Here is a 22,551-nt window from a genome sequence, read left to right on the forward strand (position 1 = left end):
ATGTTAACACCAATAATCTGGAGTCTTCTGAGTAAAATAAACACGAGTTCTTTGTATTTGGATGCCTTATTATTTCTCAAAAAAATCTTAACAACTTTTACAAAAGCATCGCAGGCACTCAGTTCTTTTCATTCATGGAAAATGGGAAGTTTGGATCATTGATTAATTTTCTGATTTGAGGCTCATTAAAAATGCCGGCTTTTCAATTTTTAATCCGGGAAATTTTGTGCAAATATATCTGAAACAATTTCCATCTTGTGTTCTTTTACAAATTACTTCATGATATCCAACTTAATATGAAGAGGTAAAGGTAAAGGTCCCATACTCAGATACTGAGCTTTGGCTAATGAGAAGATAAGGTTCTCATTCTACTAAGCCTTCGGCACTAAAGAGAGTAGGGTGGCCAGTTTCTTTCTCTCGGCCGCCTTTACTTCAGCAACTACGCCCACCCAATTTATTACACCCTGGGAAGAGGTGAGCGGTGTTTTCAACAACCAGCTGAAGCCGGGAGTCGAACCAAGTTTGCATAATTAGAAGCCAACGCCTTATCCGTTGCACCATCCCACCGCTACATAATGAAGAGGAGGTAACACAATTTTTGATCGTTCCACCAGAGAATGAACTTGAACAGTTTTCTCGCCAGGAATCATTTTACTTCTCATGGACCAATGTTTCCTTTTCCAATGCTGATCTTTTTCCCTGCTGTTCCACAAACAGAGAAAACAAGGAAACTTTGTGTATCCACCTTGCATTACAAGCAGAAATCCAACCATTTCTAAATCAACGCAAATGATCCAATTGTGTTCATTGTATAAAATTTTTGCAAAACAAATTTGACCTCGTTATACTATTCTTTGAGAGTTGTTGAATGCCCAAGTGGTACAGATCCATAAACAGTTCCATTATGCAGTAAAACACATTTAAACTACATTTACAGCTCTCAATAAAAAGTCGCTAATCTTAAGGATTGTATTCTGCTACACCAAGCTTTTTACGAAGACCTTCCACATCGGTAGCCTACAGTATACAATATCATTTTCCTGAGAAAAACATAGGGCAAAAATTCGACATGGCGTTTCCGATAAAAAGTGAATAGAGTACCTGGTTCCAACATATTAATTTTCGTTGAATCTTGAAGCGAGTAACTCAGAAGATTCTTTCGATAAATTTATATCCCTCGCCAAGTCATTGAGTTATCCCTGAGAAAAAAGTTGACAAGATAAAATAGCAAGAGGAAATTCGCTTTCAGCAAGGGTGGAATCGCTGTCAGTGGAAGCATGCTGTGAGGAAGTAAATCCAATTGTAGCAACCCTTCGAAAACAGGACCAGGAAGTTCTTCACTGTGTGACACTGGCCTGATTGATGAAGCTAGGTTTGGATATTGCAAGGAAGTCCTATTTTTCCTGTTTATGCCTTTTATGTTTGGGGAGCCCAAGACTTATCTTGGTCCCCCAACTTCACTTTAAAGTAAGACAGATAAGCTTTCTTTACAAAATCATACACATGGCTATTATCCAGTAAAATATTTTGGCTCTGTGATTTTCATTGCTCCCGTTATTAACGATTAATTAGCACCGGGCTAAGATAGCCGTGACGTGCTTTCCGCGTACGAAAACAGCTCGTATTTAAGATACTAGGGTTAAACAACCAGTCGCTATCTGCATAGTCTTCTGTGCGCTCGAATAGCGACAACAGACTATTTGCCTACAAGCTGCAATTAAGTGCGCTGTGCCCCGTAACTCCAACATCGTTAACTTACCAATCTCTGCAGGCACTCACTGTGATGAGCTTCACCAAAAAGAGTTGATATATTCTGAGCTATGGTAATTGATCAATCATTTCCTCTTTACAAAATTCTACACGCTAAAACTGATTGACGATATAATGTGATAGACACTCTCTTTTGCGCAAGTAATACTTTAATTATTACGCCTACTTCTTACATCAGAGCCCATAATCGAAATGTTAATTCCAGAACACTACTTAAATATATTCGTCTCTTACCGTTGTTGGAAAACAATCTACTGGCCACGCTTTCCTTGAATACCCACACACATATGGCGAAAACAGGATACATAACATGGGAGAGCTATAAGAACTTATCACTGACTTGGCTTGCCACAAGCTACCCTGTTGTTTGAAAAATATTTTCTGTACACGGAAGCTAGCCGCTTATCACAATGAGGGTACTAATTTAGTAATGATATTAGTTAGGAACAAATTTTGATTCAGGAATATTACTTGACAATTGTAAACACTTGAAAATTTCTTGTAAATGCACGCAAAGGCTCAGGCTGGAGAGTCAATGTACTTTTCTCTCAAGCCTGAGTTAAAAAAATCTTTTGTTTGATTTGTTGCATTATCAGCAGTTATTTGCATTGTTCCTGAATCAAAATTTATTCCTAATTAATATAACAAAAATATTTGACCACATAGCTGATTCACGCTTTTTGTAAAATTAGTTCACCTAATTCACGCTTTTTGTAAAATTGGATTCATTAAATTTTGTAGCCTACTACTCAGTAGGTGCTACCTACTACTATAAATAGCGTATTATATTGTGCATCATGCACGGCTGATCACCTGTTTTTGCTCTTTTGGTCTCTACATAACAAGCATCCTGACTTGTAATGTGTTGTATTTCTTCCTTCAAATGCATAATTGCATATTACATGGCACAACCACTATTTTTGCTGAAAGAGCCATTCAGCGCGTAGCAAAGCGATAACTAAAAAATGCGGGCTGTAAGCTTAATAATAAAATAAAGTCTATTATTGTTTGTCAACTTAATGGATCGACGACCCACCGTACTGCAGATGAACACCGAGGACATCACGGCCAGCAAGCTCAACATCATCGAGCACCTGGCCACCAAGCATCAAGCCCTCATCATTCTCCTCCAGGAGACTCACTGTACATCTGTGGATAAGTTGATAATAACCAACTTCACACTCGCAGGCACAACCTGCAGCAGGAAACACGGCCTCGCCACGTTTGTCCATAACCGGCTGAGCTGGTCCTTGGTTGACCAATCCCAAGCTCAATCGGAGATCGAGTGGCTTTGTGTAGATGTAGCAGGCTACAACATCGTCAATGTCTACAAGCTCCCACTTTCGCGGATAACATCAACAGCCATCCCAGTGTTCCCCCACCCCAGCCTCTACGCTGGCAATTTTAACTGCCGCCACACTAACTGGGGCTACAACTCCATCAACAACGACGGAGAAAGTCTGGCCGCTTGGGCAACCAACAACAACCTCGCCCTCTTATACGATCGTTGGAACACTAGCACGAACCCAGACCTGGCTTTCGCAAGTGATGACCCCGATGATCGCCAGCCGGACAGACGTGTGCTAGAGAAGTTCCCAAGGTCTCAACACCGACCCTCGCTAATCACGGCCCCCTTGCTTGCCACACCTATTCCGAGCAAGCCTGTCAAGCGATGGAACTTCAGAGAGGCCGATTGGGAATACTACAGCTTCCTCACAAACGAAGCTACGCAGTACCTTCCATCCCCACATACCATCAAAGTGGATGAAGCCTACCAGGACTTCTGTGATGCAATCATATCTGCGGCAAAATACTCCATCCCGCGAGGTCGACGTAAAAACTACATACCTTGCTGGGATGTGGAGTGCGACAGGCTCTACCGCGACTTCCTCCGTTCCTCCCAGGGCACCGCCACCACCAACTCAGCAACAGCCCTGCTGGCAAGATTGGATTCAAAGAGGAAGAAGCGCTGGACAGAAGCCATAGACTCAATCGACTTCACGCACTCCAGCCGCACAGCATGGAGTACACTCAACAACCTCACTGGCAGATCACGTTCCCCTCGTCGCCAATGCCCCATTTCAGCAAATGCCATCGCCTCACAACTTGTGAAAAATGGAGTGCACAGAACGAGAGACCGTGAATCAGACAAGTCCGTCCTCAAGGAAATGACGGACCTCTGGAAGGTCCCAACACCTGTCGAGGGCAACATCTCTGGTAAGTTTACCCCAGAAGAATTTGCCCCCGCCTTCCAGCACCTAAAGCCAGGCAAATCCCCGGGCCTTGACCACCTATGCCCAGAACTAATACTCCAAGCTGCCTTCTCTATGAGGTTCTGGTTAAAAGACTTCCTTTCCTGCTGCTTGCTTCAACTGCGCATCTCAAGAATCTGGAGAAGAGCCCTAGTGGTTGCAGTCCCAAAGCCGAAGAAGCCCCCAGGAAATCCGAAGAGCTACCGCCCCATCTCTCTGCTCTGTATCCCCTTCAAGATACTCGAGAGACTTATCTACGCCGTGTCGAACCGATAATAGACCCTCAGCTCCCTCGGGAACAAGCCGGCTTTCGCCAAGGAAGATCAACTGCAGACCAGGTCACTCTGATGACCCAAGACATCGAGGACAGCTTCTCGGCAAAAAAGAAGGCTGGCGCCGTAATTGTCGATCTCACGGCTGCCTACGACACTGTATGGCACAGTGGCCTTACCTGCAAACTACTTCGTCTCCTTTCTGACAGGCACATGGTCCATATGATTATGGAGCTTGTGCAAAACCGCAGCTTTACCCTTTCCACCGGTAGCGGCCGACGAAGTAGACTACGTCGACTCAGGAACGGCGTCCCACAGGGCTCTGTCCTGGCTCCCCTACTCTTTAACACTTACATCAATGACTTGCTTGACACCATCTCCAGGAAGTATGCTTACGCAGACGATCTGGCTCTTCTGCATTCAGCAGGAGATTGGCAGTCAATGGAGAGGAACCTAAGCCAAGACATGTCAACTATATTAACATAACTTATCTCCAGAAATGGAAGCTACAGCTCAGCAAGGCAAAGACAGTGTCAGCGGTCTTCCATCTAAACAACAAGGAAGCAAAACGTGAGATCAACATTACTACCGATGACGAACACCTCCCCTACTGAGCCGAACCTACCTACTTCGGCGTAACCCTGGACAGGTCACTCACGTACCGACGACACCTGGAGTCACTGCGCAAAAAACTATCTGCGCGCGTTGCACTTTTGAGGCGGCTGGCGGGTTCCGGCGGGGGAGCTGATGCGAAAACCCTTCGCACAGCTACCTTGGCCCTCGTCCATTCTACCGCTGAGTACTGCGCACCAGTGTGGTGCCGCAGCTCTCACACCCGCCACATTGACACCGCCATCAATGACGCACTACGCACTGTGACTGGATGCTTGCGCCCCACTCCAACGGACTGCCTTCCCATCCTTGCAGGCATTCAACCTGCTGAGCTTCGCCGTAAAGGAGCCATGATTTCCCTTGCTCGTCGCGCACAGGACCCCGACCACCTCCTCCACAGTACACTTCAGCGCCTACCTGGAGGACAGCAGCGACTGAAATCAAGACGCCCATTTGTGCCCGCCGCACGACAGCTTCTGAACAACGTTGAAGATCTTAGAATAAGTGCGGCACGCTGGACGAACTACACATGGAACATGGAGTGGCAAAACAACATCTCCCGACTGCGTGATTTCCTACCCGACGTCGATCCCCACCCTCTGGGAATCTCCCTCGCAAGACTTGCGTGGGTCCGGCTTAACCGCCTACGAACCGGCGTCGGTCGCTTTCATTCAGACATGTGCAGATGGGGCCTGGCTCCCTCACCGGGATGGGGGTGTGGTGCCACAGACCAGACAGCAGACCATGTCGTCCATGACTGCCCAATCCATCAACCACCACATGGAACGCTTGGACTTAAGGCCCTGGATGACGAGACTGTCGAGTGGCTGATGACATCATGCCCAAGCATATAGTCCGGAAGAAAAGCTCATACGACGAAGAAGAAACATAATGGAGGCCTATAAAGTAGCCTACCTTGTAGCCTACCTTGCAACACATAGCCTACTGTAGTAAATATGTTACAAGCAAAAGTAATATTTAAAATTTGGAATAACTATGATCTTACAAATTCAACATACGCGGATGGACCAACTCTCCTTGTAGCTCAGGTCGCTGAGATATCCTCGTAGAGCTGCACAAAGTGCTCAGAACTAAGTTGATTCTTTGCTTTGAGACCTTGTAGGAATTATTAGGTGATTTACTTAGCCAATGTTAAATTCGAAGACATTTAGCTTCCGGGACCACTGCCGTAGTTTGCAGTACGTATTGTTGATGAGTTTACCTGGGATGTTTACAACATAAATGAAATATCGGGATTGTCTATAACTTAAATTTAAGTTTCACATTATTATTACAGATTTTTTGACCCATTCCTTAAAAATGGATATTTCACTATGAAAGCATTGTCTGCAATTAATGATAGGGTAACAGGTGTTTACCCTAAGCAGTGGTGTTAACACTTTTTGATTTGCGTCCAAACAGCTTTTCCACGAGCTTAGCAGCATTGCTGTTACTTCTAGCGATAGTGTAGAAGAGGGAGGCTCTGCTTCGAGACTTGTATGACATCAATATAATTGAACCAATAATAATAAGTGTCACAATCAATGTGCAAGGCCTCGCGTCGGGCTGCTTTGCGTCTTGACAGAATGTGCTGTTTTCATTATGGAATTTTGAGCGATGTGTTATTATCGGGTATTGACCTGAAGTAACCTCTGATGACGAAATCTGTATTATGTAACGTGTATTCTAGGTCATTCGATTGCTACGTGCAGTTCTAGAGTCTTCTTTAAACTTGCTTGTTTATGCCGCTCAATGCAACGTGACCGAACGATGAGTTCGTGTGATGCAACATTATGTAACCTTCTCGAAGTTACTAGACCGAACAAACCTTTTATAAATAGTGGTGTAATTTGCGTAATGATTATTATTGAGTTGATTATGTGATTGTAATACCATACATTTAGTCACACAAACAAAGTTGGTTTTAATTAACTAAGAAGTTGCATAAACCTAAAACACAATAAGGTTAACTCACAAAACTCAACAAACAACACTTCTACTAAAGGTTAAACTAAACAAAACAACTGCAGCTCAGTACACAAGACAGAACTCAACTGTGGCAAACAAAGTAAGCGTACAAATTAATCAGCGTCAGCGCAAAGCGCTTCAGGACAGAAACGTCCGAAATCGAGTACCACATTCTTCCCTCCTTAAAATGTTTTGCCAAATTATCACGATAGTCTGAAATTACAGGTAATTAGATGGGTTGAATCGGTCAGGAGGTCTTTTTGTTCTTTGCGAGCGCCGAAGCTCCGTCTTTCTTTGTGAGTCGTTTTCAACTTGTGTAGCGGTATCTGAGGGACTTGAAACAGTAGGCCCGCTTGATGAATTTTCCTTGTTCTCAGAAACTTCTTGGTGAATTTCGTTATTACTTGAGTGATCATTAAAGCAGTTGGAAACATCAGCATTCGTATTCTCTTGTGACTCTGGTTCTGCTATCTCTGCTTCTTCACCATAAGTTGGGGCCAGGTTTTTAAGAGCAACTGTGTCCTCTCTGCCGTTCTGGAATCGTATATGAGCGTACTGGGGGTTTGCTTCAATGAGTTCTACTTTTTCTGCCAGTGGATCATATTTTGATGCTCGAACGTGACGTTTCAGTAGAACGGGGCCTGGCGTCGTCAACCATGAAGGTATGGAAGTTCCAGTTGTTGACCTGCGTTGATATGCAAAAAGACGTTCATGTGGCATTTGATTTGTTGCTGTGCATAACAGCGTGCGGATAGAATGAAGTACATCATCTAACACGTCTTGCCAACAATTATTCGGCAGTCCATGCGTTTTAAGGGCTAAAGTGATCGCTCTCCATATGGTCCCATTCATACGTTCGACTTGACCGTTTCCAGTGGGGTTATAACTTGTGGTTCGGCTTGTAGCGATACCTTTTTCATGAAAGAAACGTTTCAGTTCTTCGCTCATAAACGCTGATCCTCGGTCCGAATGCACATAAGCTGGCATTCCAAACACGGAAAAAAGTTTTTGAAGATGAATAATGATGCTTTTAGTGCTTGTGTCTTTGCAAGGGAAAGCAAATGGAAATCTGGAGTACTCATCACATATTACTAGTATAAATCGATTTTTATTAGTAGACGGTAAGGGTCCCTTGAAATCCATACTCAGTCTTTCAAAAGGTTGAGTAGCCTTTATCAAATGCATTGCGTTGGGTCGATAAAAACGGGGCTTACACTCGCAACAAGTTTTACAGGATCGGATAACATCGCGAATTTGATCGAGTGAGAAAGGTAAATTTCTAATTTTCACAAAGTGGGCCATGCGCGTCTCACCTGGATGGCAAAGAGAATCATGTAAACTTTTCAAGGTATTTTTACTCAGTGTCATGCATTTAATACGAGAAAGTGTGTCAGCTGGAACGTTTTCTTTCCCACATCTATAGATGATATCGAAATCATAAGTACAAAGTTCAATGCGCCATCTCATGATTTTATCGTTCTTAATTTTACCTTTGTGCTTTGTGTCAAACATGTAGGCAACTGACTTCTGATCAGTAATTAAAGTAAATCGTTTGCCTGTGAGATAGTGTTTCCACTTCCGAACGGATTCAATAATGGCGGCTGCCTCTTTTTCAACTGCTGAATGTTTCAGTTCGGACCCTTGCAAAGTTCTGGAAAAAAATGCCACTGGGCGGCCATTTTGATTAAGCGTTGCGGCTAAAGCAAACTCTGAAGCATCGGTTTCAATTTGAAAGGGTAGTGCTTCGTCAATAGAAGCAACTACTGAATTTTCGATTTCACGCTTGAGCTGCTGGAAAGCTGATAATGCTTCTGAATTAAGAGGAAACGATTTGTTTTGATTAAGAGGTCTGATTTTGTCAGAAAAATTGCGTATCCACAGTGAATAATAAGCAAATAATCCCATAACACGCTTTTGACTTTTCATGTTGGAGGGAGGGGGAAGATTTTGTAAAGGTTTAAGTCTATCGGGATCTGGCTTTATTTGACCATTACAAACTACATTTCCGAGAATGCTTAAAGTTGTCGTGGAAAATATGCACTTGTTTTCGTTGTAAACCAGATTTTTACTTTTAGCTGCTTCCAGAAAGCGATGAAGGTTTTGATCGTGATGTGCTTGATCTTTACCACAAATGGTTACGTTATCTAAATACGCAAAAGTATCACATAAATGTTCGCCAGTAATAAAATTGTCCATAATTCTTTGGAACGCAGCTACGCCATTCGTAACACCGAAGGGTATTCTACGGAATTGGTAAAGCCGACCATTGGCTTCGAAAGCAGTGTATTTTTTATCTTCGTCTCGAATAGCGACTTGATGATACGCGCTTTTCAAGTCCACGGTACTGAACACACGATACTGCGCAATTTTGTTCACAGTATCATCTATCCTTGGTAATGGATATGCATCTAGGTTAGTGTACTTGTTTATCGTTTGCGAATAGTCAACGACTAACCTTTTGTTCTGACGTTCATTTCTCGTGACAACCACTTGTGCTCTCCAGGGTGAGTTGCTTGGTTCTATAATCCCTTCTGAAAGTAATCTTTCAGTTTCATTCTTGATGAAATCGTGATCTTCGCGACTGTACCTACGCAACTTGGTTGCAGTAGGCTTACATTCCGGGGACAAATGCAGAAACAACGGCGGTGGTGGAGCATCCAAGGTGGTCAAGTTACAGATTTTTACAGGTGGTTCTTCTCCGCCGTACTTGATCGTTACACTTTCGTGTTTGGCTTGCCAATCCTGTCCCAGTATAATATCTGCACACAGGTTTGGAAACACAAACAGTTTAAGACGATAATGCCTATCGCCAACACGAATACTGGCAATGCAATGTCCTTCAACTTCAGCACACAAGTTCTGAGTGGCCATTGAAACGCTTTCCCGACTCGGTGTTATTTCCAAGGAGCAACGCTTTGCCACTCTTGAGTGAATGAAATTGTCCGTACTTCCCGAGTCAACGAGGGCAGTCGCATGTTGATCGTTAACAACGACGTGGATGGAGGACTTTCTTAAACTATCAGGTACACCAACAGGCCTTGTAGTAGCAAGTGTAAGATTTCGAACTGTTGCGTTTAAAGACTTGGTCGGTTTTGCTCGACATACACGCTGGTAGTGCCCCTTTTTCTTGCATTTGTGGCAAGTAGCCTCGCGAGCAGGACACGACGAACGGGGATGATAGTCTGAACCACAGAAGAAGCAAGTCCTTTTTGTAAAAGAAAGAGTTGATTCCTCGGCACTTTTAGACGCAAACTCTTCTTTTTCAACACATGATGTATTGATCGACAAGCCGACATCCTGACTTCTGTAGCATTCCGAGCTTTTTCGTGCTACATCTAAAACCCTCGCTTGATCAAATGCGTTTGCAAGTGTTAGCGTTTGATTTTCAAGGAGACGTTGTCGAATACTACTATTTAAAATACCGCTTATGAAAGCATCTCTAATGGCCTCATCTCTGTGAACAGTGGCAGTTACTTGTTGAAAATTGCAATCTTTACTCATATTCTTCAGAATTTGAAAAAATTCATCCAAGGACTCTTCTGGAAGCTGTTTACGAGTGGATAAGGCATGTCTCACAAAAATTTCATTAGGTGTTTTAACGAAAGCTGCCTTAAGAACTCTTAAGGCGTCTTCATAGGTACTAGCTTCGCTGAACAAGTCGTAAATATCGGCTGCTACGTAATTGATGAGTACATTCAATTTGTTCAGGTTCTCTGACGGCAAAGTAGCAACGAAGTTTTCAAACGTGACAAGCCAGTGTCGCCACAGTTTTGCTGCATCTTGAGTATTCGGGCTGACATCAAACCTTGCAGGTTTCAGCACTTTATCCATGGCCAGCTTTGCCGCTAATCTTAGTTAATTAAATTGTAATACCATACATTTAGTCACACAAACAAAGTTGGTTTTAATTAACTAAGAAGTTGCATAAACCTAAAACACAATAAGGTTAACTCACAAAACTCAACAAACAACACTTCTACTAAAGGTTAAACTAAACAAAACAACTGCAGCTCAGTACACAAGACAGAACTCAACTGTGGCAAACAAGGTAAGCGTACAAATTAATCAGCGTCAGCGCAAAGCGCTTCAGGACAGAAACGTCCGAAATCGAGTACCACAGTGATTATGGGAGTTGTATTATTATTCTGAGAGTTGATTATGAGTTGATTATGAAAGTTGTGTTATGGGTTGTGGATTGGTAGTTGGTGCAGAAATTATTGTTGATTGAGTGTTGAAGTAATCGAATACAAGTAGATGAGAATTGGTGCTGATATAAATTGTGTTCGAAATTAGAGTTATTTGAGAAGCCGTTCGTTAAAGTCCTTCAAGAAGTTAGATTATCATTTCAGTAGTGGAACCTTTCGACATTTAATTGACTGCTGTTCGGTTTGACCCATTAAACTACGTCATTGAACCTTTCCAAGTCTTTTTCCTGGTAAGAGATAGAAAGAAATCATGACAATAAGGAATAGTGTGTATTACCATTTACTTTTTCTCATTTGCTACTGCTTCCCCAAGGCAACAAAAAAGTTTTATGTCATTAGGAAACCGCAAGAAGTAAAAACATCTCAAGAAATGTCAGTCAAGCACTAGCAGTAGCTGTAATCAAAATCTACAAAATGTGACAAATTAGGCCGCATCTCCAGGTGGCCATGGTATTACACACTATTCATTATTATCATCATCAGCTTACACATTGTGTAAACTGAAGATGCTGTCACTAAAGCGAAATCGATTGTAAATAAATTATAATAAGAGGTTAGATTGTTGTACAAGTGCCATGCTACGCCAACAGTTTTATTGCCTTTCCATGAATGCAAAGTAGTAGCTGTAAGTGACTGCCCGGTTGTCGTGACGGAACAGACGTTTCAACGGCAAGACTTCAGAGTTCTCAGCCCCCTCTGTTGTATGCGAATCTTTCAACTCTCCTTGTAGCTCAAGTATCCTGAATCGCCACTATTGATAGATCTTGCAGCTATGCAAGTTCTATCTTCAAAATTTATGCCATCAGATCAGCATTATCATTTGAAAACATTGAAAAAGCAAGTGCATGACGTTTTTGTAATTTCCGTAATCAAACCAAGCATGATATAATAGCCAAACGATATCTGCGCGCCATTAGAGGGTAAAGAATTAAGTTTATGTAAATGCAAAGCTACAGTATTTTAAATAAATCAAATATAGTTATTACTATCTGAAGCCTTTACAAATTGTTTCACTTAACGGATCATCAGAAGGTCTTATTCAAATAAGACCAAGTTTTCATTGTTGTATTTTAAATAATATTTTTTATCAAAAATAACAATTAAGAACGCTTTATGTTTTCTTTACCATCGTTGTGATACTTCTTGTTACAACACTTACGACATTTTAATGACAATTTTTGTTTTACTTTTGTTCATAGACACTCGATATATTGTAAGAAAAACTGCAAGAGACATTCGACATTTCGTAGTTTTTAAAACTTTGTTTCATAAAGGCATTTTATTCGATTTATCGGAATTTTTATTATCTATTGTTATAAATTTGAAACATTTTTTATTTATCTGGCTATCAAATATCTTGTAAAGAATATCACGACATTTTAATACAGAAAACCGATCTCATTTGTACAAGAAAAAACAAAAATTGCATAATGCGGTACTGGTATGTCGAATGCTCACAAAGCATGCTAAAACAATGATTATATACAGTAGCTGTTTCTTTTAAAATTATTGTTTGTATTCACAGGACCACCACCACCAACAAACGTGAGAGCATTAAGCACAACAACAAATGAAATATTTGTTGAATGGGATGATGATGACGCCGTGACTGGTGATCAAGGCGTCAAAAATTATACAGTGCATTATAAAGCAACCAATGGCAACACTGATGAGAATAAAAATACAACTGACCGCACTAAAAGTATAAGAATCACTGGACTCCAACCCAACACTCAATATACGATTAGTGTTGTTTCTAATACGGGCAATACGGGTAGGGTGAAAGTTAGTGACCCAAGTGAACCAATATCTGGAATAACAACACGTAAGTCATCACTTTACTTCTGGAAAATAAAAACTAATGCTTGTTCAAAGCAGCATTGTTTAACATTTAATCAAAGATCAAATATAATCCAATGCATTAAAAATTGTCGGCTGAAAGTCGAACACTGACTTGCTGTGATAAAAGCATAAAGAAACAAAGAGCATAAAAAAATAAAATAATTGTTTTATTGTTATTCCTTGCCCAATATCGCATAGCTACGTCACCAGTAGAGTTGGATCAATTGTAATTGAGATAAATGTACTTAGTTACATTTTTAATGTGATTGTTTAGTTGTATTTTTATTTTCTATAATTTTAATTGCTAAAATATTTGCTAAAATATTACACTTTCAATTGCATTGATAATGAGATCTGACAGGCACAACATGAAATAATAACATTGCATTATAATCACGTCATTCCTCCATCACAATTGCTTGGCAATCTAAAGAATAGTAAATTGATATTGCGTGCTGCCTACAAATGCTTGCTTGTTTAAGCCAAGGAATATTTGGGATTAACAGCAACATCAGCCTTGTCAGAAAGAATTTTTCACAATGACTTTTTCAATTGCAAGGTTTAGTCGATGTGATGCCATAACATGATAATCTGATGACATCTGTGACAAATGTTGCGTGTGTTCAATAACAGTCTGCAAGTTTAAAACAGTAACGCTAAACTTGGTTCATCTTACCTCACTCTCCTTGTTTTATTGTTGAAGAAAAAATACACATCTGAACTTATCTAAATCTTATGAAATTATCTTTTGGAAACATCTTAGTTGCATCAAGACAATAACAACACGGTAACACCAGGCAGTAGCTAACCGACGGTGATCTGATATTTAACGACAATTCAACAAAGAAAAGACAAATTTTACGAAAGTGAAGCAAAACTTAAGTTGCAGGTCAAGTACAAATAGCTCAAACTTCTCACAATGCATTGTTCCAGGTCCTCCATCACCTTCCAACTTTCAAGTGGATTCAATCTATTCAACCTCAGTTGTAACGTCATGGACAGAAGTGGATGGTTTGACTTACAAAGTTGTAGCTGTACCATCAAGTGTCACCATAGATAATTGCGACAATGGAGAAGAAGTGACAACACCGTCGGTGAGTTGTTATTAAATGAGTTCCCAACTATACACAACTATAGATCTTCCCATCATTAATGGAGTGGTGGCTGTTAGTGTTCTGGACTGGTACTAAGACGCGAATATGTTGCTTAATCATTGTAGTGACGCAGAATACCTATTATTTGTGGCCGAACAATGGATTACAGTTTTGCTACAAGTAGTGAGTAACAAATATCCTTGTGTGCCAACTGCCAAGATATTTTAAAAACTTGCACTTTTGAATCATTCGAATAGTTTACAAAAAATTTAATGTTTGTAAAATGTGAACTTTGATCTAAAATAAATTATTAAATTATTTTGATTAATACTAAGATGACCAAGGTGGTTATTTTTACTATTTGTGAAAATCAAAACGTCAAATCAATCAAAAAAAAAAACGTTCAGTTCTACAATATGTCTTTTGATTTAACAAAAATCTTGTAACTTTTAACCATTTTAGGCCCTAAGGCCTAGATAATATCAGAGGTGGGCAGTCGCGCGTTAATTAAGTAGAATTTGCGATAGCGGATTCGCTACATTTTTTTGTCACACTCAGGTTACCGGCTACTTTACAATTTAAAGTAAAAATATTACTAGTTTTTGGAGATATTTTATAAAAACTATGCGTGAAAAATCAAAGCAGAAATCATTTGACTATTGCGGGAAACATCAAGCCACGTTGATACCGAGAAGAGTGACACCAACGCCAGTCATGACTCCGAAAATAACTTTTTTGGTGTGTTGATGCCATCGCATAAAACGCCGGTGGTGTTTGTTTGATTGTTGAGCAAAATAGCCTCTTTTACAAGCTTTAATGTTGAGAGTTCATGAATTAAAATCAACTTCTTATTTTTTTTAAGTAGTCCTCCTGATTGTCCGAAAACAATTTGCTCATCTCCGAGCAGAGCTCTCAGAGTTTGCAAACGACGTTTAAACCCACTCCTCTGCGTAATGCCAAGCAGGAATGGAGATTAGTACCATTTTTAAGAAGTCTTCGATATGACCAAATTTGGAATCAAATCCGCATCTACTGCAAGCACTCAATTCCCTAAGGCAGGGGTTCCCAAACTGGGGTACATGTACCCCCAGGGGTACATTTCGACTTTTCAAGGGGTGCATTAGATTAAGGATATTCTTTCCATAACTTCTACGGTAATCTGCCTTAAAATATTTTTTATCACGTTTATAATTTAAAAAACAGATGACAAAACAGATCGAAACACTTGAACATCTTCGTTGTGCTGTTGTTAATGTTTCACCTCGTATTAATGAGCTTGTTGCTAAAAAGCAGGCTGATCCAACACGTTAACTACGATTGCTGGGCTTATTCATCCAATATATTGTTTGTTTGATTGATTGTAGTGTTTGTTTAACCTTGGATTACATTGTTATGAATAACTTTGTGTGCTTTGATTGGTACAAAATATCATGTATACAGTTTTCTAATGCAGCTCTACTGTTACTGTAGTTTGTTGCAATATCTAAACTTTCTAAAGTCAAAAATATGAGAAAATTTTGGGGGTACACGAGAAAATTTATAAATTGACCAAAGGGTACCGATGAACAGAAAGTTTGGGAACCCCTGCCCTAAGGTCTATTAACCAATCAGAAAGCAAGATTTAACACTTTTCAATACGAGCTGTTTTCATACGCGGAAAGCACGTCACGGGCTATCTTTGTCCGTGCTAATTAATCGTTAATAACGGGAGCTATGAAAATCACAGAGCCAAAATATTTTACAAGATAATAGCCATGCGTATTGTGCGTATAGAAATTAAATTTTTACCCAACAATTTTATTGAAATAAATTGTTTGAGATGAAAAAACGTCAGAAAGTCGGTTTTTATTCTAACTTCCCAAAAATAGCTTCAAAATTTAAATTTTTGAATTATACATAACTAGCATTGCACGACAATGTATAGTCACCTGAGACCAAATGCGTGAAGAGAAGAAAGGTAGAAAAATGATCAGTTTAAGCTTAGAAAACTCGCAAAGAATAAAAACTAAAAGTCAAAAAATTTCACATTTCTAGCATATTTCCTTCTGTGAAATACTTCACTACTAGAGTGGGGCGTCCTCATAAAGCCCCGTGTCGCTACAGATAGTGTTAAAGCAGCTAATTACGGTCACTCGCATCATGCACGTTAGAAAGTAAATTGAATGAATGTTTCGCCGTGGCCAACCTAGCCTAGAAGAAATGGTGATTTCGAAGGTATGGTTTCGATTCCAGCCCTGCCATTAATTTGTTCTTGTAAAATTACTAAGCAAAGTATAAAGCAAAAATCAACTCTCTGGCTAAGTGCTAAAAGGGTCATAACTACTGCAGTCAGCTGGTTCATACAGATTGTTTATAGAGAAAATTCTATGTTTAACCCCATTCGGACTAAGCGATTTTTGTGAGGTAATGGCCTGACGTGTGGACTTATTCCATCCACACTTTCATTGTCTAATAACTTTTGATATAAAAACGTTACGAGGTTGCTTTTTTCGTAAAGTTAGAGCAAAATTATTGACAAACTGGTTAAAATTTTAAGTGGACACACATGCTCTACCAGTTTTTTGCTATTGCTTTTTTTCTAAAAAAAGTCAATTTTTTTAAAATTTGTCTGATGTCTCTGCCGTAATCTCCTTGAAATCGCTAATCTCTTCGTTGAAGGCACGCACGGTCCAGCGATGCATGTAATCCGAAATGGTCACTAGTCATGTAGGTCACGCAGTAAATCTTGGAACGCACAAAACAATACAAATGTTTGCTAACTTGCTTGTACAAGAAGATAAAGTTTTCCAGATAACCAGCGCAAAACTTCTCACCAACCAATATTATGCTTCGAAAAACATTTGTCGTTTATTATAAAACATTAATCACTACGCTGCATTTACAAGTAATATTTCAATTTTCAGATAATGCTTAGTTATTGCGTTGGCTATTGATTTCCTTGTGACTTCAATCTGCTTGTGACTTTGAAAGGAATAAGTTACTTGAAATGAAATTGTTTTAGACTTACGTTGGATAGCGATTTGCGATAGCGAATCGCTACATTTTTTTGTCACACTCAGGTTACCGGCTACTTTACAATTTAAAGTAAAAATATTGCTAGTTTTTGGAGATATTTTATAAAAACTATGCGTGAAAAATCAAAGCAGAAATCCTTTGACTATTGCGGGAAACATCAAGCCACGTTGATACCGAGAAGAGTGACACCAACGCCAGTCATGACACCGAAGATGATTTTTTGGTGTGTTGATGCCATCGCATAAAACGCCGGTGGTGTTTGTTTGACTGTTGAGCAAAATTGCCTCCTTCCCAGGCTTTAATGTTGAGAGTTCATGAATTAATATCAACTTCTTGTTTTTTAAGTAGTCCTCCTGATTGTCCGAAAACAATTCGCTCATCTCCAAGCAGAGCTCTCAGAGCTTAATACGAGCTGTTTTCGTACGCGGAAAGCACGTCACGGTCTATCTTTGTCCCGTGCTAATTAATTGCTAATAACGGGAGCTATGAAAATCACAGAGCCAAAATATTTTACAAGATAATAGCCATGTGTATTGTGCGAATAGAAATTAAACTTTTACCCAACAAATTTATTGAAATAAAATATTTGAGATGAAAAAACGTCAGAAAGTTGGTTTTTATTCTAATTTCCCAAAAATAGTTTCAAAATTGAAATTTTTGAATTTTAACATAAAGTAATACTAAACTAAACAAAAAATTACTCTTTCTCATAAATATAAGCCATTTTTAGGCGTTTTTACATTTCAAAGTAATTGCACTAACATTTATATTGCACTAACATCAGCATAATTATACATAACTAGCATTGCACGAAAATGTCTAGCCACCTGAGACGAAATGCTTATTGTGAAGGGCAGAAAGGTAGAAAAATGATCAGTTTAAGCTTAGAAAACTTATTCAAATAGAAACTATTTGAATAAGCTTAGCTTAACTGAAGATGATCTAGCTTCTAGCTGATCGAAATCGATTTTTAGCAATATATGATTGAACTGACTCGTGTGAGAATAAATTTCTTTGCAGTTAGAAAACTGTTCTCAAAACTATGTGCAAGTAGGTAATGCAAAGGTTTAGGGATCTTTAAAAAGAAAAATATCGTTCAAGAATGTTATTTATTATTTAACTTACAGTAATTATTCAATAAAAAAAAACTAAAAACAATTATTTAAAGTTTTAATGAAGGCACTTTGTCCTTATGCATGATTGTATAATTTACAATTTGATGTATTGTCATCGATGCAGTGTTTGTGTTGGAATGTTATGGGTGTATGTTGTTGATGCCAGTTTATCTTCACCAATACAAGCGACGGAACTTCCTTCACATCAAGAATGAAATACGATCTCGCTGTGTGCGCTATCAATGCTGAAGGTGGAACTAGTGATCCGAGCAAGCGTGAAGGAGTTGAAACAGGTGGGTTACTTTTATTTTACGTTCACTAAGACAAATGACTTAACTAACGCATCAGTAAGTACAAAATAACATCTTGCTCTATGAGATGCTGGAAGTGGGACTGATGACGTAAGTCATACCACTTGTATCGAGAAGGATACTGGATAAGTATAACAATAAATACAGAAGATGACTCTCTACCTACGCCAATTGCTTAAAGTAACCACAGAGAGTTATTTTAAAGTCACGAAAGGAATTATTATGTGCTGTAGAAATCAATCGTTAATCTTAGATTTTATCTTAGATTTAACGCACTTAACTAGACAACATTTGTAAACTTTCGTTTCAAATGTGGAACGCTTGAAAAATTGGAACGAGAGAATCGACGAGCTTGATTGACAACACGCATTTGGAATGTTTGGCACTGCGATCCTTAGAGCAACTTCCAAATGGATCGAGTTGATAAAAAAAATACTTTAGTTATATCAGCTTTGGCTTCACCTTCCTTTTCACATAGCAAACTACCAAGCAAACCTACATACAGTGAAAAGATAGCAAGTTTTTATTGATGGTCTGCAAGTGACAATGGTCTGTTGTTACAGTAACTTTCGGGTCGCTATCGTGTGGACGTGTAGTTGAGCACATGCATTCTTAGCATGGCTCACTATATCACAGGCCTACTAGACGCCCTGTGCTGCCTAAAAACTGGAGGCGATTTTTTTTACATCGCATGATCTGTACAAAACATTTTTTTGCAGCTTATGATAACTGTAGATTGAATGATTGAATCTTTATCCTCGAACTGGGAAAGCTTCTTGCAGAGCATAATCCTGGCAGTTTCGCATACTTGTAGAGGCTTTGAATCACTGACGTAGGCTCGGTCACCGAGATTGACAGAGTGAAGTTTCCGATTGTTGAAGTCTTGTTGCCGGGGAATTATTCCATCCATTAGATGCCACTGAATGGAGAGCAATCCTTAACATGCGTTGTTCAAGCGCACACCCCGAGAGTCGAACCAGCGCCGCTTGATCTTGAAGCTTCTTCGTTCCAGAAGTGACGCGCTATTCCACTGAGCTATCGTGACGGATGTTCCTTTGGAATTTACATTCACATTTAGCAATGCATTTTGGACATTTTTACTAGAAGTTAGCTTCTTACATGGACACCTAAAAATACGGCCTGATTTGTCACATTTTGCAGAAATTTCCAGGTTTTTCTAACTTTGGGCAAACGTTTAAATAAATTTTTCTAAAAATTAGATTTTTACGCTTTCTTTACTCATTTCCCCAAATGACACAGTAGGTTTTAACATCCTCACATGTTCAAAAACAAAGAAATTTTGATTTCGAAGATTTTAGCCAGACTGTTAATTTTTCAATAACAGTCTGATTTTGCGTTTTTCGACTTACTTTTCTTCATTTGCTACTGCTTCCCCAAGGCAACAAAAAAGTTTTATATCATTAGGAAACCGCAAAAAGTAAAAACACCTCAAAAAATGTCAGTCAAGCACTAGCAGTAGCTGTAATCAAAATCTGCAAAATGTGACAAATCAGGCCGCATCTCCAGGTGGCCATGGCTTCTTAGCAGTTATCTTCTTAGCATTGTGATGTCACATTCACCATCTCTGCTTGCAGAAGATTTCGCATCAACAGCTGAGGCATAGACTGCTCCATAAAGAAGCAGCCTATGCATCTCTCTATGAAACAGTCTATGGCTGAGGTGAACAGAGTCAGGTTTTTTGGACTCCAGCTCCAGTCCAAATACTGTGGGATGTTGATTCTAAACTCCATTCGGACTCTGAGGGCAAACCATAAACCACAATCTAGGTTTTTACTGTAGGATAGCTGTAAAATAGTTGAAATTGGCAGTTTTTATGTGAAGAAACTTATTCATCAAAATCAAAAATTAAAAAAAAAAACAAGATTGCATTGTAATTCTTTGGATGTTGCAAATCTTTTTTTTTAATTTATCTTCTTTTCCTATGACTTGTAAATCTGTACATCAGTTGACTGGTAGCCTAACTGTTTGTTTAGCAGCATTGCTGCCAGACCTTTTTCTTTAAACAAATTGCACTGTGTGTCGTGACGTAAAAATCACTTTACTTCTGTTATGTTTTTACCTAATTCAACCAGAGTCATAAAAATTTTCTACTTGTGTTTTAATTTGCAAGAAAGAAACTGTTCTGTGAAAAGGCGTGTCACCAAAATATACTTGAATTTAAAACGGGAAGCGCTGATTGACAACAACGCAAAAGAGAAGACCCAAGGGGAACAAAAGCAAAGTACATTGTTTAAACAAAAACAAACCAAAATACACAACAACTTCGGTAGCTTTGTTTTATTCAAACTGTGACGACTTTCCATATTGTTTCTTCTCAATTTGCTTTCAAATAAATTTTCAAATTTTTTCTCACTAAAAGCTACCTTTTAATATAAGCAAAAATGCATTAAAATCACCAAAAACTTATTTCAGTTTTGATGTTTGTAAATGCTTTGAAAAATTAAACTGAAACTGAATAATCAAAATGTATCTGAAAAAAAAAAGAATAGTACGGTATGCATGTATTTTTGTTATTTAATCGTATCCTTGCCTTTGATTACTTTTTTTCCAAATTCGTACGGTTACACTGAGTCGGTTTCCTGCAATTTTTGAATTGCTGGTTTTTATGACATCACATTTCATTTTTTAAGATGCTATTGAGGACTTTCAAAGCAAACGTTCAGGAAACTTGTTATCTTTTGAATTCCTTTGAATTGAATATTAATATTATAAATTGAATTGAATATTATAAATTGTACCTCCCTATTTACTGTCATGAAAAGATAAACATATTTTTAAATGGAAAACATGCCTGCCTCAAAAATAAAACTACAGAAGTGCTCAAAAATAGCAACTGATCCGAGCGCAGCGAAACTATCTTTATGCTAAAAGCATTAACTGGAAAATACAATCAGACTACGGTTCCTGTTTTTGACAAAAATTTAAGACTCCGCTTCCACTCTGACGTCCAGCATACCCGGATGTTGTCATGTCATCATCTTGTTTGTTTGCCACGTTTTCTCTTCCTCGACTTGACCTTTTATGCAGATTTTACTGATTTTGTGATGTCACATTAAGTGTTTGTTGTTTGTAGATTATGATCATCTGTTGACCAAGTCGTCAGCAGTATTTAATTTTAACCTCGTTTCTCTTGACAATTTCAAGTTTTATGAATTTATTTTTATTTTCGTTTATTACAACAACTAGCCTGCAGCTTAGAACTATTGTGGTTACTTGACACTGATGACGTGCTGGTTAATTAACAAATTAATTGTCATTAACAATATTGCAGATGCAATGATATTATTTATGGTTTAAATTATTTTGCGATTCAAGATTGGATGGTCTGGCAACCTGAACGTTTTGTGGCGACTCACTATACATGCTTGCTCCTGTCCTATAGGGCACTGTTAATTGCAGATGCAGAACCACAATTACGTAAAAATCTTTTGTCCATTTCAGGGCCTGCAACACCAACAAACGTGACAATATCAAGCACAACAACAAATGAAATATTTGTTGAATGGGATGATGATGATGCAGCAACTGTTCATCCTGTCATACAATACACCGTATATTATAAACCAATCGCCGGGAGCACTGATGATGAACAAAGCATACAAACTGATGCGGTTAATGAAGATGACTCTGCTAACCGAGTCAAGTCCATAACAATCACTGGACTCCAATCCAACACTGAATATACAATCAGTGTTGTTTCCATTACAAGCAATCGGTTAAAAACCAGTGATCGAAGTTTGGAAGTAACTGGAACAACACAAAGTAAGTCACAATGTAGTCATACCCGCAACAATGCTTGATATGAACGAATTAGTTACATACAGAGCAGTAGAGAGAATCCAATTGAAGCTTTACATTTGAAATTAAGGTAATCTAGCTTGCATCAATAAAAATATATTATATTAAAAACATATATTATTATAACTCTTCTACATTAAAATTAAAAAAAAATTAACCGACCTCAAATTGAACAAACATGTCAGGATTGCATTGTTGTACTTAAATGAAAACAACCGATCAATTGACGAGCCAGTCTATTGGTTTCTCTCACCTCCTTTAACTCTTTCTTGTCTT

At 38.9% G+C, this 22,551-nt stretch overlaps 1 protein-coding gene across 3 annotated transcripts in view; it reads left to right on the forward strand.

Moving 5' to 3' along the window:
* Positions 1–22,551, forward strand: part of LOC145770733 (receptor-type tyrosine-protein phosphatase H-like) — a 111,220-nt gene that overhangs the window by 19,828 nt on the left and 68,841 nt on the right. For all 3 annotated transcript variants that reach the window (XM_082582433.1, XM_082582434.1, XM_082582435.1), the window contains exons 5-8: positions 12,605–12,904; positions 13,855–14,015; positions 18,312–18,438; positions 21,919–22,239. In XM_082582433.1, the coding sequence (XP_082438559.1) occupies positions 12,605–12,904; positions 13,855–14,015; positions 18,312–18,438; positions 21,919–22,239 (909 nt within the window). The remainder of the gene's footprint in view (positions 1–12,604; positions 12,905–13,854; positions 14,016–18,311; positions 18,439–21,918; positions 22,240–22,551) is intronic.

This window comes from Aplidium turbinatum, chromosome 5, assembly GCF_918807975.1.
Source record: "Aplidium turbinatum chromosome 5, kaAplTurb1.1, whole genome shotgun sequence".
Taxonomy (NCBI): Eukaryota; Metazoa; Chordata; class Ascidiacea; order Aplousobranchia; family Polyclinidae; genus Aplidium; species Aplidium turbinatum.